General features: G+C 39.6%; 1 protein-coding gene across 1 annotated transcript in view; it reads right to left on the reverse strand.

Annotated features, from left to right (window-relative positions):
- LOC134800834 (anillin) overlaps positions 1-19568 on the reverse strand; it is a 130374-nt gene that overhangs the window by 7199 nt on the left and 103607 nt on the right. The window contains exons 14-17 of the mRNA XM_063773391.1: positions 10586-10747; positions 8130-8220; positions 2115-2261; positions 316-461 (exon numbers count right to left, since the gene is read on the reverse strand). Of these exons, the coding sequence (XP_063629461.1) occupies positions 316-461; positions 2115-2261; positions 8130-8220; positions 10586-10747 (546 nt within the window). The remainder of the gene's footprint in view (positions 1-315; positions 462-2114; positions 2262-8129; positions 8221-10585; positions 10748-19568) is intronic.

A 19568-nucleotide genomic window follows, 5' to 3' on the forward strand; every position in this document is an offset into this window, starting at 1 on the left:
TAAATTATATAAAACCAATATTTGTTCTGATACTTGCAGAATTGAACGAGTAAACTTTATTTAAAAATATAATAAATATATAAAAAAATATTATGACATTTTTTTTACACAAATTGACTAAGCCCCACGGTAAGCTCAAAAGAAGGCTTGTGTCTGCCTATTTTGGTGACCCTTCACTACCCACTATTATAGGCCAGACTGGTCGTCGATTCACGGTACCATCTGTGATTCACGAAGGCGCGTGCCTTGACTCGTATTGTCATGTTATTAAAGGTTAGAATTGACAAATGACACGAAATATAATTTTGTACGTACTTTAAAGTCGCTGGCGAGTCCTTCCATACGGATTTCATCGGGGAAGTGTAAGAGATGGCTGGTGGGTTGTGTCAGCTGCATGCTGGTGGCTAGCACTCGATCGCGGCACTTGAGCAGGCATACTGCGTGATGACCTACGGCGCCATCTGTGTAATGTAAATAAATATAATTGAATTTTATTCGATATAACATTAAAAATGCGGAGAAGTAGTCTTAACACTCTCCATCTCTTCTCAGCATATTTGCGTCCACTGCTGAACATATGCCTCTTTCATGAATTTCCATGTTGTTCTGTATGCGGCGGTTCTATACCAGGTCGGCCCTGCAGTCTTTCTAATGTCGTCCGACCATCTGGCTCGTGGTTTACCATCTCTCCGGCCCAGTCCGGTCTTAATACTAATAGCCACAAACCAAATAAGAGTAATTACGAAAACAAATTCATGCACTGTACATACAATAAGCCTTATATGGACAAAATTGTTAACGAGAGCAGATACGAGGTTATATTCAAGACGAAAAACTAATACTAATACAAATAGTTTATTCCCAATAAATAATATTAGAGCATTTACATTTTATACTGAACCCCCACACTAGGCAAAGCCTGTCCCGTGAGAGAATCATACGACTTACTTGAAGGTAATTACATAAGCGACTATTGCAACCATGTTGAGCAGAAAAATAAAAAGTAGAATAAGGAAATTCATATTAACAAGGCTTAGTAATAAATTAATAAATAAGACAACTAACCAAACTAATAAATAATATTATGAGCGTTTCTTTAATTTTTTGCCATTTTTATTTATTGTGACCTTTTTTTGCCACTTTTGTGTTATTTCTACTCAGAATCACGAGCTCTTTCGATCCTAATGGGATAAAAAATGTCCCAGAGTTTTTTTCCTATTGTGTTACCATTTCCCCATATACTTTCTATGGCGGTAACAAAAAGGAAAGTTTGAAAAATTAATGGAAATTTTAGGACACATTTTTTCTCCTATAATGATGAAAAGGGCTCGCCATCCTGACTAGAAATAACTCAAAAGTGGCAAAAAGGTCACAATATATAAAAATGGCATAAAATAAAAGAAACGCTCTTATTATAATTTCCATACAACACCGCGTTCCTCGTGTGTCTTTGTATTATTTTTATATTTTAGCTTTATAGGTATACCTGCGTTGAGTTGCCGCACGTATTCCCTCCGTAATGGCACGCTGAGACTGTCGATGTGTGTTGCCACTTGTAAGCTCTAAATCGCGTACGTTCGGCATATGATCTGTTCACGCGATCTTCCTACCGTACATCATTTTACTAATCGTGTATTATGTACCTGCGTTGAGTTGCCGCACGTATTCCCTCCGTAACGGCACGCTGAGACTGTCGATGTGTGTTGCCACTTGTAAGCTCTAAATCGCGTACGTTCGGCATATGATCTGTTCACGCGATCTTCCTACCGTACATCATTTTACTAATCGTGTATTGTGTACCTGCGTTGAGTTGCCGCACGTATTCCCTCCGTAACGGCACGCTGAGACTGTCGATGTGTGTTGCCACTTGTAAGCTCTAAATCGCGTACGTTCGGCATATGATCTGTTCACGCGATCTTCCTACCGTACATCATTTTACTAATCGTGTATTATGTACCTGCGTTGAGTTGCCGCACGTATTCCCTCCGTAACGGCACGCTGAGACTGTCGATGTGTGTTGCCACTTGTAAGCTCTAAATCGCGTACGTTCGGCATATGATCTGTTCACGCGATCTTCCTACCGTACATCATTTTACTAATCGTGTATTATGTACCTGCGTTGAGTTGCCGCACGTATTCCCTCCGTAACGGCACGCTGAGACTGTCGATGTGTATGGCCGCCATGCCGGGAGCGGCGCCCGCGCCGGCGCCCTCCACCTGCAAGCGCTGGATCTCGTGGAGGCACGCTTGGCGGCGGTGGGCTGTAATAGTACATTATTGTCGAGGCTCGGAAGTAGCTACTTGCAGGCTGAGGATTCGTTTTAAACGGACGACCTTGGGAGTCCGTTTAATTGAATCCGAAGCCAGCAAGTAGCCTTCCAGCCGAGTCATATATAGTACTTTTCTCAAAAATGGTGCAAGAAATATAAATATCATAGAAATATTTTACAAAAGCAACGTTCTTACGTATATATTTTCACAGAAAAAAGTAGAAACAATTGAAAAAATTAGCTTTGCCGCCTTTTTATTTTTTTAATAAAAAAATAGAACTGTATTTTGTGCCGAAAATACGTCAACGTATTTGAGACAGCTAAATAGTCGCGGTACTAATCATCTGTTTGGCTGTTTAATGGGCCTGTGCCTTCATTTGATATGGCCATTTCAACTTTTAAAAAGTTTGGAACTCGACAAATAATGGAATTTGTATGCAACATTGCAGTCCCAAAATCGAGACTGCAATGTTTTTAACTTTTTAATTTTTGACTGACCATAAACTACGCGCTTCGCGACCTATTTTTTAAACGGCAAAGTCGACTTTGCCGTCCATTTTTGAGAAAAAACATTGTACACATTGACATATACATATATCTAAGGCAGGACCTTAGGGTAATAAGAATGGGGCCATTACAGCGGTGCCACGCACACGAATTCGAGCCAATCGTGCAGTCTAACGAAACAATGCGATTGGTTGATGAGTTAGCGATATCCCTTATTTGAATTATGGGATATAAAGGGTAAACAAATTGATGAAAGGATCCATAGGTACAGATGTAGTGAATAAAAACGTTCGTATTTGTCATGCTACTTCAGTCAACCTCAGTACTTTTTGTACCGAGACTGACTGAAATAGCAAGACACGTTCGTACGATTCCGTGAAAATACGAAGGAAAACAATTATGCACTACATTTGTATTTATTATTGAACTCAGGAATCAAAATGGAAATCATACGAAAAAAGAATTTAGAACCTAATTTTTATTGATGTAGTTTTTTTAGTGAAAATCGGTCTAACTTCATCACTTTCAACCTTTGAGCCCAACCAAAAAAAAATGAAAGTATAATTAAACGTACAGCCTGGCAAAAAAGATAGTCCGGTGGCCGGCTGCATGAAATAAACCTCATCAAAATATAGAATATACCTACCCTGTAGAGGTACCTGACATTTAGTAGCTTCCAACGCACTTGGTCGGCCTAGGCTTAACCTGGCAGATTTTGTACAAATGGCAAAAACGTTGGACAAAAATTCATCAAAAAAAACCTCATCGAAAAATAGAATGAAACTTGTATGGTAGGATACCTGACCTTGAGGACAGTAAAAAAAAATTGGTCGGCCTCACCTTAGCCTGGCAGTTTTTGCAGTCCGACCAGATTTATTGGGTCACGTGAAAGCTACAATTTACCTCATCGAAAAATAGAATGAAACAAACGGATTATAATAGCTAAAATAAGCCTGTTGACGTATGTCTTGGTCGGCCTCACCTTAACCTGGCAGTTTTTGCAGTCCGACCAAATTTATAAAAAAATCATCAAAATTTTTTTATCGAAAAATCGTATGAAACTGGTATGGTACGATGGCTGCCTTTGAGGACAGTAAAAAAAAAGTGGTCGGCCAAATCCTGTGTTGGCAGGTTCCTGTGTCCGACCAATTTTGTGGTAGGTACCACGTGAGAGCTACAATTTTACCTCATCGAAAAATAGAATGAAACAAACGGATTATAATAGCTAAAATAAGCCTGTTGACGTATGTCTTGGTCGGCCTCACCTTAACCTGGCAGTTTTTGCAGTCCGACCAAATTTATAAAAAACACATCAAATTTTTTTTATCGAAAAATCGTATGAAACTTGTATGGTACGATAGCTGCCTTTCAGGACAGTAAAAAAAAAGTGGTTCGCCAAATCCTGTGTTGGCAGGTTCTTGTGTCCGACCAATTTTGTGGTACCACGTGAGAGCTACAATTTACCTCATCGAAAAATAGAATGAAACAAACGGGTTATAATAGCTAAAATAAGCCTGTTGACGTATGTCTTGGTCGGCCTCACCTTAACCTGGCAGTTTTTGCAGTCCGACCAAATTTATACAAAAATCATCAAAATTTTTTTATCGCAATATCGTATGAAACTTGTATGGTACAATAGCTGCCTTTGAGGACAGTAAAAAAAAAGTGGTCGGCCAAATCCTGTGTTGGCAGGTTCCTGTGTCCGACCAATTTTATGGTACCACGTGAGAGCTACAATTTACCTCATCGAAAAATAGAATGAAACAAACGGATTATAATAGCTAAAATAAGCCTGTTGAATAAACATTAAACTTTAACGGGTAGCTGCAATTTCTTTGTCTACCCCAAACATTTTTATAAACTAATTTCGGGTAGTTTAGTGGTGTTTTATTAATATCTCTGTTGACATTTGTTGGGACGTCAGTCTTTCCGTGACCACAGCTGATGCACCTCAGCTGAAACGTCGGAATTAAAGGTAAAAACAATGAAATTATATCGCGGTAGACCCGTTTGTGCAATTAAATATGTGTACAAAACGCGAGAGTTTAAAGTGTTATACTGTTGACATATGTCTTGGTTGGCCTCACCTTAGCCAGGCAGTTTTTGCAGTCCGACCACATTTGTAAAGAATAATAATTTCTATATTGAAAATATGGTTTCTTCGCAGCTTGAACTTAACTTAATAATGCTAACTGAAAAAAGTCATAAGTAAATGAGTCCATGGAGGTCTTAGAGGGCTTTAAAAAAAAAGAAAACATTTAGTTCAAATTTTATTCATAAATCTATCTAATATCTAAATAACGTTTTCTAACTACTGACGTGGTTTCAGAGTAACACTTACGTTGAGATGATGTCTCACAGATGTCAAAAATAAAAAGGTTTTCATCGATTTTTGACAAGTTTTGAATCGTATATCCTACTTTTCCACTACGGATAGAATGAGGAGGCATAACTGACATTTTATCACGCCAGGTGGCGCCTCCATAGTGGAGTTGCCGTCACTGTCAAATCACATACATTGTTTCCAATAAATTGTAAACATTCTCCTTTTTTAACCGACTTCCAAATCCCAAAGGAGGAGGTTATCAATTCGGTTGTATGTTATTTTTTCTCCACAATACTGCAATAGTGTGCGACAAATTGTGGTAATATACCTATAGGATCTCCCTTTTTTCCCAAGGACCCGATATGCATAAATCGGTGAGAAAAAGCTTTGAGTACCAAAAACTAAGGCAAACGACAAAGACCGTTTGTGTAGGCTGCATTTTAAGGAAGATAAATATTTTGGAAAGAGTAAATACACAGGTAAGCTAAGTTTTAACGAAGTAGTACATAATTTAGGGCATAATGGCTTGGCCACACATGCTGTATTCCATACGCATCATGACTTTGTGTACCTATCTGATGGGCGGGCGTATATGAAACGCCTTCTTGTACATGCAGGTGATCCAGGTATACACCAAAGCTTAGTTTTCAATCGAACACTTGCAATATAAGAGGAAAAACTGCACGTGAGCTTTCCAAAATTTTAATAAACGGTAAAATACACAAGATAACCTCACATATATTAAGTGATTATCTTTGCATCAAATCAGCCTTTTTTCCATCAACTGTAGCATTTCTCCTTCGAAGCTCGGTTTGTAGAAAATAAATTCCCACCTTTTACCAGTGGTAACTACTGGGAATAAAAATTCCCAGTAGGTACCACCAAACCGAGTTGGTGGTAACTACTGGGAATTATTTTCCCACCTTTTACCACTGGTAACTACTGGGAAAAACTGATAAGAACTTGGTGGTAACTAGTGGAAATAACCCTTTTATTGTTAATAATTACTGTTAATCATAATCATCTTCGGAGTCGAAGTCTGACGAACTTTCCCCAGACTCCGACTTATCTATTGTTATTTCTTGGACTCGCAAAGGCGTTATGTGTCCTTCAAACCATTTGATCTTATACATTTCATCTCTTAATGTCCAGCCACAATGTGTTGCATCAAATTTGATGCAAGTGGATTCTGCCGCACACTGCGCGATGCCACATTGAATTTATGAAAGCCGTCCGTAACAAGCCATACGTCAACAGGTTTATTTTAGCTATTATAATCCGTTTTTTTTTCATCCTATTTTCGATGAGGTAAATTGTAGCTGTCACGTGGTACCACAAATTTGGTCGGACTGCAAAAACTGCCAGGCTACGGTGAGGCCGACCAAGCCATACGTCAACAGGTTTATTTTAGGTATTATAATCCATTTGTTACATTCTATTTTTCGATGAGGTAAATTGTAGCTCTCACGTGGTACCACAAAATTGGCCGGACACAGGAACCTGCCAACACAGGATTTGGCCGACCACTTTTTTTTTACTGTCCTCAAAGGCAGCTATCGTACCATACAAGTTTCATACGATTTTTCTATAAAAAATTTTTTGATGATTTTTTTATAAATTTGGTCGGACTGCAAAAACTGCCAGGTTAAGGTGAGGCCGACCAAGACATACGTCAACAGGCTTATTTTAGCTATTATAATCCGTTTGTTTCATTCTATTATTCGATGAGGTAAATTGTAGCTCTCACGTGGTACCACAAAAATGGTCGGACACAGGAACCTGCCAACACAGGATTTGGCCAACCACTTTTTTTTTACTGTCCTCAAAGGCAGTTATCGTACCATACAAGTTTCATACGATTTTTCGATATAAATTTTTTGATGTTTTTTTTTTTTAAATTTGGTCGGACTGCAAAAACTGCCAGGTTAAGGTGAGGCCGACCAAGACATACGTCAACAGGCTTATTTTAGCTATTATAATCCGTTTGTTTCATTCTATTTTTCGATGAGGTAAAATTGTAGCTCTCACGTGGTACCACAAAATTGGTCGGACACAGGAACCTGCCAACACAGGATTTGGCCGACCACTTTTTTTTTACTGTCCTCAAAGGCAGCCATCGTACCATACCAGTTTCATACGATTTTTCGATAAAAAAAAATTTGATGATTTTTTTATAAATTTGGTCGGACTGCAAAAACTGCCAGGTTAAGGTGAGGCCGACCAAGACATACGTCAACAGGCTTATTTTAGCTATTATAATCCGTTTGTTTCATTCTATTTTTCGATGAGGTAAATTGTAGCTCTCACGTGACCCAATAAATCTGGTCGGACTGCAAAAACTGCCAGGCTAAGGTGAGGCCGACCAATTTTTTTTTACTGTCCTCAAGGTCAGGTATCCTACCATACAAGTTTCATTCTATTTTTCGATGAGGTTTTTTTTGATGAATTTTTGTCCAACGTTTTTGCCATTTGTACAAAATCTGCCAGGTTAAGCCTAGGCCGACCAAGTGCGTTGGAAGCTACTAAATGTCAGGTACCTCTACAGGGTAGGTATATTCTATTTTTTGATGAGGTTTGTTTCATGCAGCCGGCCACCGGACTAAGAGTAGAAATTAAAAAGTGGCAACACTGTTTGACTGTGGTTTGACGACCGGTCTGGCCTAGTGGGTAGTGGCCTATGAAGCCGATGGTCCCAGGTTCGAATCCTGGTAAGGGCATTTATTTGTATGATGATACATATATTTGTTCCTGAGTCATGGTTGTTTTCTATGTATTTTAAGTATTTATATACATATTATATATATATCGTTGTCTGAGTACCCACAACACAAGCCTTCTTGAGTTTACCGTGGGGCTTAGTCAATCAATTTGTGTAAAACATGTCCTTATAATATTTATTTATTTATTTATTTTACTGTAGTGTCGTCCCTTTCAAATCAATTTATATAAGAGAACGAGACGACACTACAATGTTGCCATTTTTTAATTTCTACTCTTTTTTGCCAGGCTGTATCCCGAATACATACTTGCAAGTAAAAGCAACCGTTCGCCTTCCGCCTGTTCGGTCGATCCGCTGAACTCTATAGTAGCTGCGCACAGGTTCAGAGCTTGGCTGGCCTGAAACATGAAATAAAGTAGTCATTAAACATGTGCTTAAGCTTAAGCTTACGCACGGTTGAAGTTGAAGTTGAAGGTCGTGACGTTCACGGCGGGCTATCGGATGTTGCTTGGATTCCCCGCTCCCTACGTTATATTATATGCGTGATACTGTACCTGTGATATGACAGTCTGCTGTTTAGCGACTTCTACCTGCAGCTCTTTAATCCGCTGTCGCACGGCCGTTGACGTTCACGGCGGGAGCATCGGGTATCGCCGGGATGTCCCGCTCCCTCATATTATGTGATACTTAAAACCGTGCGTATTTTAGAAAACCGATTTCGATTTCGATTTTACGTATAATTTGTAAATAAAATATTATTTTTTAGGATCAATGCTTGAATCAATGCTTGAATGCTTGAATGCTTAAGTCTTCAACGACATTTCTATTTATTTTATCTATACCAAGATCATCAATAAATCAATCCAAACCCATCAACAAAGTTTTTAACTAAGTCAGCAATTCTAAAACGGAATGCATAAGCAAAATATTATTATTATTATTTTTTAATTTAATACAATTATGTTTACACGGAATTACAGTAAAAATACCAATGCGCCGAGAAACGCTTACAAAATATTACATTACAACAAAAATATAACACAAAGTAGGTACAAGATACAACATACACAGGAAGAACAGAAATAACAAATCACATAACACAGTATTACCTATACACGGACTGTGGAAGGCCTGTCATCCATCGTCTCACAATACGTCATTATATGACAACGGTGTTGACATAGTCCTCCTTCTGGAAACACACACCGCTGATGATGCCCAACTCGCTAAACGAGGTAAAATACCGGGATTTGATTTGGTAGCGGCATTATACAATAAACATAAACAATATAGAACTTCGACATACGGCCGGTCTTCTCTTACTGCCCTGGTCAACGTGATTTCAAATAACATCGATGGCAACAACATCGCCACCATGATTATTCAAATCGGCGAAACGCGGATATGCAACATATATATGTCTCCCCGTAGATGCTGGCCTACTCTACCCCTTCCTTACTTGGAACACCCATCCCTTTAATTAGAGACTTGAATATACTACCATACCAGCTGGGGATATAGGAAATTTGACGCCAACGAGGAGGCGATCATGGACTGGGCAGATAGGAACAACACTGTTGTTTAGTCGTTTCTAACAAAGGCAAAGGAACGTTCAAATCAGCTCGATGGAGAAGTAACCCCGACCCGGACCTATTCTTCACAATAAGAGCAATAGACGGTACCCCAGTGGCCGCCGAGCTGTACGTGCTAGCGGATTTTCCACACACAACACCGCCTAGTATTAGTTGTCATAGGTCTGAAAATACCGATGGTTGAGTCATATCCTGCCTAACACCACATCGCGGAAGTTTGCTTATGCTGATGATCTGCCCCTTGTGACACAAAAAGACAGCTTGGAAATGGGATAAAATACCCTGGAAAAGGACCTGAATCTATAAGATGACTATTATTCTCGGTGGCGTTTGTGCCCCAGCACTTCCAAGACTCGGTCTTCTTTCACCAGTGCAAGAAACTAGCCAACAAGGAGCTGAGAGTAAAATTCAGGGGCAATCTTCTACGACACAACTTCCTTCCTAAATATCTCCGAAACATCCTGGATTGAAGCCTTAACTTCAAGGCACCTAAGCAGCCTATCTGCAAAACTGGGCAAATAGATATAACGTTGGAGACTAAAAAGCTGTATTTTATGTATACAATTAGTGCGTATATATATTTTTTAATTTGCTCTTTAAAATAATTAAACTCTGTATATAAAACTGCAAAATCGGAAAACTCGAAAAAGCCGGTTTTATCAAAGTGTAAACCCGGTTTTTCCGGTTTTTTCGATTTCGGTGAAACCGGGTTTGTGACGCCTAGTGATACTGTACCTTGATATGACAGTCTGCTGATTAGCGACCTCGGCCTGCAGCTCTTTAATCCGTTGTCGCACGGTCATGACGTTCATGGCTGGCTCATCGGGTGTGGCCGGGATTTCCATAGCGTCCCGCTCCCTCATATTATATGAGACCGTACCTGTGATATGACCGTCTGCTGTTTAGCGACTTCAGCCTGCAGCTCTTTAATCCGCTGTCGCACGGTCGTGACGTTCACGGCTGGCTCACCGGGTGTGGCCGGGATTTCCCTTAAGTTATATGCGTGATAGCGTACCTGTGATATGACCGTTTGCTGTTTAGCGACCTCGGCCTGCGGCTCACCTTGTCCCTTACCTTACCTACCTACCTTATCGCACGGTCGTGACGTTCACTGCGGGCTCATCGGGTGTGGCCGGGATTTCCCGCTCCTTCATATTATATGAGACTGTACCTGTGATATGACCGTCTGCTGTTTAGCGACCTCGGCCTGCAGCTCTTTAATCCGCTGTCGCACGGTCGTGACGTTCGCTGCGGGCTCATCGGGTGTGGCCGGGATTTCCCGCTCTGGTGATGTGTGCCGGATGACGCGCATTGGCGTCGATGGCGTTGACGACTGTAAAAGAAAGATGATGTTATTTTTGACGTGGAATCGTGACTCGGTTTATTAGAAAGCTTTATTCTTTTTAGAAATAAATAAAATAAAACGCAGTTGAAATCAGAATCGGTTTTCCTAAATAAGAGTATTCAAATACAGACCTTTTTTCTCCTAATCTAATATTATTAATTTTTACACTATGACTTGTAACATATATTATTTTTTTACGATATGTTAACTGTTAAAACATACATTTCGAATTTATGTATTTAAGTACTTTCTCGAGTAACTTTAACCTCGAGAACACCATGTTCCTTTCGTTAAGAGCGCTATTACATTTCGGCGTTGAGCGAGTTTAGGTATTTTACGCGCTGCGGCAGGCCGTGCGAGCTCAGTACGCCGATCCCTTCTACCACACTCGCACTACAATGATGGATTAAACATTCTTGATCCTTCGCGAAGCATATTGAAATCAACCATAACAACACTAACTGTACTTAACTTTTAAAGTTCTAAAACTGTTATTTGGTAAGTACGAAAATACTAAATGCAGTCCAAATGTACATAGGGGCTGTTCATAAATTACGTCATCTATTTTTGACGATTTTTGACCCCCCCACCCCTCAAATCATCCAAAAATCAAGCTTCGGATGAATCTGTTTCCTCCTACGTCATGTTACCATCATCCGATGTCCAGACCCCCCCCCCCCCCACTCCTCCAATTTGAAACGACGTAATTTATGAATAGCCCCATACTTGTACTTATGAAGGTATATTACTCGAAAGAAATTATAGGTACCTACTCGCTTATTTACATGTTTCGTCATTGCATTTGGTACCTATAGGTTGTAAAGTTTGTATCAACGAGGGTTTAAAAACGAACTGGTACTGAGGATCTGATGATGATTAAGGTGGTCACGGATACCAATCAACCATGTAGTAACATGATTAGGCTCGTTTGATTCATCTCAACAAGATCTTTGACACTGAAGATACACAGGGTCTGATGATGGAGCTGGAAGGTGGCCACGGGTACCAGTCTATCATGTAACTAAACAACTTCGTGTTTGGCCTCGTTTGATTCGTCTCAACAAGATCTTTGACACAAGACAGTACTCAGGGTCTGATGATGGAGCTGGAAGGTACCATTACCAATCAACCATGCAACTAAACCACATCGTGTTTAGGATCGTTTGATTCGTCTCAACAAGATCTTTGACACTAGGTGATACTCAGAGTCTGATGATGGAGCTGGAAGGTGGTCACCGGTACCAATCAACCATGCAACTAAACCATTTCGTGTTTAGGCTCGTTTTATTCGTTTCAACAAGATCTTTGACAAAAGATAGTACTCAGGGTCTGATGTTGGAGCCGGAAGGTGGTCACCGGTACCAATCAACCATGCAACTAAACCATTTCGTGTTTAGGCACGTTTTATTCATCTCAACAAGACCTTTGACACAAGGTAGTACTCAGGGTCTGATGATGGAGCGCGAAGGTGGCGACGGGTACCTGTCTATCATCATCAGCTCCATCATCAGACCCTGAGTAGTATCTTGTGTCAAACATCTTATTGCGACGAATCAAACGAGCCCAAACACGAAGTGGTTCAGTTACATGGTAGACTGGTACCCGTGGCCACAGTCCAGCTCCATCATCATACCCTGAGTACTAACTTGTGTCAAAGATCTTGTTGCGACGAATCGATAGAAGCCAAACACGAAGTGGTTTAGTTGCATGGTTGATTGGTACCGGTGACCACCTTCCGGATCCATCATCAGACCCTCAGTACTACCTTGTGTCAAAGATCTTCTTGCGACAAATCAAACGAGCCCAAACACGAAGTGGTTCAGTTACATGGTAGACTGGTACCCGTGGCCACCTTCCAGCTCCATCATCAGATCCTGAGTACTATCTTGTGTCCAAGGTCTTGTTGAGACGAATCAAACGAGCCTAAACACGAAGTGGTTTAGTTGCATGGTTGATTGGTACCGGTGACCACCTTCCGGCTCCAACATCAGACCCTGAGTACTATCTTGTGTCAAAGATCTTATAGAAACGAATAAAACGAGCCTAAACACGAAGTGGTTTAGTGGCATGGTTGATTGGTACCGGTGACCACCTGCCGGCTCCATCATCAGACTCTGAGTACTATCTTGTGTCAAAGATCTTGTTGAGACGAATCAAACGAGCCTAAACACGAAGTGGTTTAGTTGCATGGTTGATTGGTACCGGTGACCACCTTCCGGCTCCATCATCAGACCCTGAGTATTATCTTGTGTCAAAGATCTTGTTGAGACGAATCAAACGAGCCCAAACACGAAGTGGTTTAGTTGCATGGTTGATTGGTACCGGTGACCACCTTCCGGCTCCATCATCAGACCCTGAGTACTACTATCTTAACCCATTCATGGCCACGAACCGCTGAGCGTACACAATACGCCGGGCCACCATACAAACCGTTTTTAGCTAAAACGTATGACTCAGCTTATGGGTCTCGAGCCTGGCGCGCACGGTAAATAAATCGCCGCTTATGAAGCCGGCCAGTTGAACAGCATTATGCAACATTTTTACTAACCACCGTTTTTCTGTGCCTATCAAAAATAAACTTATTACTTATTGCAGTTTGGTTAGGCGGGTTCAAATTCCGGTAATCCATAGCCATGGTCACAAAATACGAAATCACTAAACAGCACAGGAGGAGTATAAAGTCGCCCACGAATAAATCGTGACTAAATAATAATTCCCATGTTACTCCAAAATACATCTCTAATAGGGGGGATGGGATTTTTTTAATTTATTTATTTAGGCTCACAAAACAGGTTACAGTCATTGCGTTTACATGCATATTAGAGGCGTACAGCGTTCTGAACTGGACTCTAACCCTAAATATGTGTGCACATTAAGAACAAAATTTACATGCGATAAATTTGTGTCTAAATATCAAATAATCATTCAAATATGTCAAACTTATGGTATCAAAATTACAAACAGTTATAAGCATAAATCATGTCAATATTACATCGTGTTAGTACAAGTGAGGAGAGACATTATTAATATTATTATGAAAATTACAATAGAATAACAGAGAATTACAATATCTAACAAAGTGCTTTTTTAATGCTAATTTTGAATTTAGGTAGATTATTATTAAAGATGTCGAGAGAAGGATGTTCAGCAACTGTGTCGTTGTACAATCGACACATTCTGGTAACCGGATTATAATAAGATGTGTTGTTTTTGAAAATTTGTAGCTGGAAAATTCTGTGTGAGGGGTTTCGTGTGTTTATGCGTGTAATTAGGTTAAGTTGTGAAAGGAGGGAAGGACAGTCAATGTATGAGTGAATGATTTTATATAGAAACAATAACTCGCTGTATTGTCTCCGCGTCGACAGATATGGCAAGTTGAAATGTTTAAGCCTACTGGAATACGATCTGTATGTGCGACCAAGCTGAGATCTATAGCAAAGGATATTAAGGAAACGCTTTTGCACCCTTTCCATGCGATCAACGTGAATTTTGTAGTAAGGTGACCAGATTATAGATCCGTATTCCAGAATGCTTCTTATTAAAGAGAAGTAAAGGATTTTAATTGTTTGATTGTTTTTAAAGTCCCGGGAGGCTCTAGTGATAAAACCTAAAAGCTTATTGCAATTGCCGATCAAGTGGTCGTAATGATAATGGAAATTTAATTTTTCGTCGAAGTACACTCCTAGGTCGCGGATGACTTGCTTGCGATTAATTGAGACGTTGTTTAGTGTATAGTCAAAAGTGATTTTATTTTTGGAGTTTGTGAATGAGATCGTGAAGCACTTGTCCGTATTTAAGTACATCCTATTTCTGTTGCACCATTCAGATATAGTCTTGAGATTCTGTTGAAGCATTGTGCAGTCTTCAGTATTCTTAATAGTAGTAAAAATCTTGAGGTCATCCGCATATAAAAGGCAAGGACAGGTCAACTCAGCGACAAGGTCATTTATATAGACAACAAATAAAAGCGGGCCCAAGTGCGATCCTTGTGGTACGCCAGACGTGATGGTAACGGGCGCAGAGAGATGACCTTTGATATTAACAAGTTGGCTTCTGTTCTCTAAGTAAGACTTAATCCATCTCAGCAGATTGCCGTGAACCCCATACCCCTCTAGTTTTCTGATGAGAATAGAATGATCAACCTTGTCGAATGCTTTTGAGAAATCTGTGTATATAGAATCAGTCTGTAATCTTTTAGCAAAAGCGCTGCAGAGATAGTTCTTGTAAACCAATAAATTGGTAATAGTAGATCTGTTTTGTACAAAGCCGTGCTGGCTAGGAGAAATAAAGGCTTTTAAGTGTGAGTAAAAACAACTGTACACTACGGATTCTAGCAATTTTGAAAAAGCAGATAGGATACTTATAGGCCTGTAATTTTTGCATTGATCTTTATCGCCTGATTTGTGGATTGGGATAATAAATGCAGTTTTCCACGCATCTGGAAAATTACCGTTTGATATTGATTTATTGAAGATAATGGAAAGAGGTGGGCTGAGTTCGTCGACACATTTTTTTTATGAATGACGCAGGAATGCCGTCAGGTCCAGCCCCCTTGTCACTGTCAAGACGTTTTATTTTAGCCTTTACCTCGTGCACACTGACGCGAGTATCGCAAAGAGTAATATGCGGATAGACTGCATTGGAAATACGAGTAGCATACGTGCATACGTCAGCTGGTTTCTCAAAGACGGAGCCAAAGTAACTAGAGAACATTTCACAGACTTCATTTGTATTTGACGATACGAGATTGTTAAATTTCATCGTAACTGGTATCGAGTTAGAACCCTTTTTATCGTTTACGTATCTCCAGAAGTGTTTAATATTATATTTAATGGAGTCTTGTACTGAGTTTACGTATACAGTATAACATTTATCTATCAATTTTTTGCACCTAGCCCGTAATAAATCGAACGTGTCGTAGTCTCGAGGATTACCATATGTTTTATAGCGTCTGTGGTACTTCGACTTCTCTTTCAAGGCCTTTATTAGACCACGACTAAACCAACACGGATAGGTATCAGCTTTTACTCTTTTTGAGGGCGTGTTATTTTTGATAATTTCGTCCAGTTTACTGTGGAAACTATGTACAGCTGTGTTTATGTCAGAATCAGATAAGAGTTTCTCCCAGTCGACCGATCGTAGCTCCTGGCGAACTTTTTCGTAGTTACATTTATTAAAGTTTGGTTTCTGTTGGTTAAAGGAATTGATACATTTTGGTGGCAAGATGACAACATCAAGGTCTATTATTAATGGCGGATGATGTGCATCAGTCCGGCTTAGAGGAGCTGCGCCGTAAACGCTGACACCGTTCATACTCGATAGGACAAGGTCTAAAAATCGATTATTATTGTTAGGGATATTATTGTGCTGATTTAGGTTGCATAAAGATATGGTTTCTAGGAGTAGTTGGGATTTTACATCTTGAGGCAAGGATGGCTGCATAAGCGAAGAGTTAACAGACTTAGTCCAGTTGATATTAGGAGCATTAAAATCACCGATACAAATAAATTCGATCTTTTTATTTGGTTGCAACATTCTTCTCTGACAATTCGAGTAAAAAGATTTTAATTTAGCTAATTCGAGATCTGGTGGCAAGTAGCATAGACATATAATTATGATGACTGAGTCATTAACTTGAACACGGACCCATACATCTTCTATCTCGCTCTCCCAAGAAGGCAGGCGAACTGCGTTCAAATGTTTCTTAACTGCAATCGCTACTCCACCGCCCTCGCTCTTACGAACAGTGGTTGAGCAGCGATCTCTACGAAAGATGTTATAACGGCGGTCTAAAACTTCAGCGTCATGTACTCCGTCGTTCAAGTTAGTCTCAGTTAAACAAATGACATCGTAACTAAAATTTAGAGTATTTAAATATAGGTTATTTAGCTTACTTCTAATTCGGTTTACATTTTGGTAGTATATTAACATAAAACAAAGGGACTGAGGTTATAAATATATAATTAACAGAATATAATCTTATTACTTACTACTAAATTAAAACTAATGCTTACTCTAATTTCTTCAAACTACTTAAGTTCTTTATATAGATAGCATCAGACTCCTCATTTTTGCGCACGTAGATTTTACCGTATCTCGTCCATACAATATTATACTGTTTCTCTTTTGCAGCTTTCCTTGTTTCCGCGAATAAAAGTTTACATTCAGGAGAAAGATGCTCCACAACATATATCCTTGAGCTCGCTCCAGTGATTCCCAGGTCTGAACTATTAAGCAGTGTAGTAGAGCCTCCGGAATTTCTAGCCGACTTGTTGTACCGACTGACCGATGACAATACAGAGTCACGTAGCATTGGGCTTGACAATGACACTAAAATATTACGCGGCCTCCTAGAATTAGGGTCCATTTTAGCAACTCTGCGGCAGGCAACAATGTTAGAATCGTCCATGTTCATATTAACGACTGAGCATAATTTCTTAAAAAGTAATAAGACGTTTTCTTTTTTATTTTCCGGAACGGCTTGTATTTCCAGATTGCAGCTCCGTGATATTTGTTCCATAGTTGAGAGGCGTGTTGTTATTTGGCGAAGAGAGCCTTGCAGTTTATTATTTTCGTCTTGCAGGGTTTTAATTTTTACGTCCTGTTCTGATATCTGCGATTTTAACGACTTCTGTTCGTAAAATATGAGGTCGGTTGTAACATTGATGTTGCTTTCCAATTCTTTTACAGCGGCATCGATTTCAGGACGAACTAATCTTTTGATGTCTTCTTGTAAGGTCACTCTAAATTGATTCATAAACACATTGAACGACTTATTTAATTTTTCTTCGATGAGATTCGAAACTGATGTTTGGATTTTGTGATCTAAAAGTGAACTCATATTGCTTATTGTCACCGGCTGGTCTTCTTTTACTGAAATGTTTCCCGAGCTGCCCTGGGCCAGCAAGCTTCCGTCCAACGACATATCTAGGCTAACTTCCCCGGCTCCCAGTCCATGCATGCGCACCGGTGTGTCCGGGGCGGTCCTCAAACGACGAGTATTAATATTCGTGCAGCTTGGGCACACCCATGTCCTAAAGAATTCAGGTTTGAGAGCGGAGTATTGCTCTGCAGTGATCCCTAAGCATTGCCGGTGGTATATGCCAGGGCAACGACAACATTTCACTTTGTTATCATTAGCTGTTATTATATTTTCACACTGAGCACCGCACTCCATATTAATTAAACTTAGTTGATGTATACAAATAGTCTACCGAACTAGTGCTGACCTCTTTGGCCGTTTACTTGTGAAATTGCGCGCTTGATCGAACTATTTAAGCAGGTTCGGGATTTACGCAAACAGGGCTAATAAATAGTTTACAAGCAGGTTACGAGATGGCGCTATAATCAAAGGTTCCGGTGAACGCTTAAGCAGCTGTATTTGACAATGACACTACTGACAGTTATTAACGGTTACTCTTATAATATTGATGAATCACTTCTTGAACTCTTGTGACAAATACCACATGAAAGATAATACCGCCGCCGCCGCTCGGATGCATGCATTCCTTGTTTATTGTCCAAGTGTGTCCAAGCTTACACCTGTTCGGTCATTTATCTTTGTTTTGGTAAACGCCATTATATTAGTAACAATAGAGAACTTAAAATGTATTATAGTACTTACTTTCTAATCTGCCGTAGAAACCACGATGTTTTAAAGAATTTGTAAATATTTGTCACAAACTATTTGTAATACAATACATATTAGTTAGTGATGACTGTTTCAACCGCCTTGTTTTATATTGTAACGAAAAAAAATGAACCTTAACATCATTGTTAGTAGGTAATTGCCTAAGATACAATACAACGATCACCAAATATTATGACATAAAAGTACAGTGGGAGAAAATCCTAGTTGCCTTACCCCTCATACAAAACAAAATATTATTATACTACGGTTTGGTTCCTACAAAATGTGGCTTACCATCATCCAAACAGTAATCGGTTGTAAAATGGTACAATATCAAACAACTTCAACATGAAATAAGCTTTAAATCCAGCCAATGAAGTTTATTTTATCCTGCTACGGAAACATTAGTAGTTTTTACAAGTAGCGCCAGGCCACGGTGACCCATACCTTGAGCCATGTCAATAACTTCTGAAATATATATATTTTTTGTATTTTTTAAATATGGATTTTTCTGTTTGCTTGCATCGCATATGTATCTAGAATTTCAGTATATTTACTATATTGCACTGATAGTAAACCAAACTTGAATATTCTAGACCCTGTTTTCATTAAAAAATACGTGTTTATAATTTTTTTACCTAATATACCTTATAGAAATGGTTGTTAGCTTATATGATGCTTACGTTATTACATCAAATTACGTTTCGTTTAAGTTTAAATCAGAATTTATTCAAGACTCACATGTGAGTCACTGGCCCTGCGGAACTGTTTGAGCATGACCCATACGCTGAGTCGCTGGCCCTGAATGGGTTAAGTCAAAGATCTTGTTGAGACGAATAAAACGAGCCTAAACACGAAGTGGTTTAGTTGCATTGTTGATTGGTACTGGTGACCACCTTCCGGCTCCATCATCAGACCCTGAGTACTATCTTAAGTCAAAGATCTTGTTGAGTCGAATCAAACGAGCCCAAACACGAAGTGGTTTAGTTGCATGGTTGATTGGTACCGGTGACCACCTTCCGGCTCCATCATCAGACCCTGAGTACTATCTTGTGTCAAAGATCTTGTTGAGATGAATAAAACGAGCCTAAACACGAAGTGGTTTAGTTGCATGGTTGATTGGTACCGGTGACCACCTTCCGGCTCCATCATCAGACCCTGAGTACTATCTTGAGTCAA

Source organism: Cydia splendana, chromosome 20 (genome assembly GCF_910591565.1).
Source record: "Cydia splendana chromosome 20, ilCydSple1.2, whole genome shotgun sequence".
Taxonomy (NCBI): Eukaryota; Metazoa; Arthropoda; class Insecta; order Lepidoptera; family Tortricidae; genus Cydia; species Cydia splendana.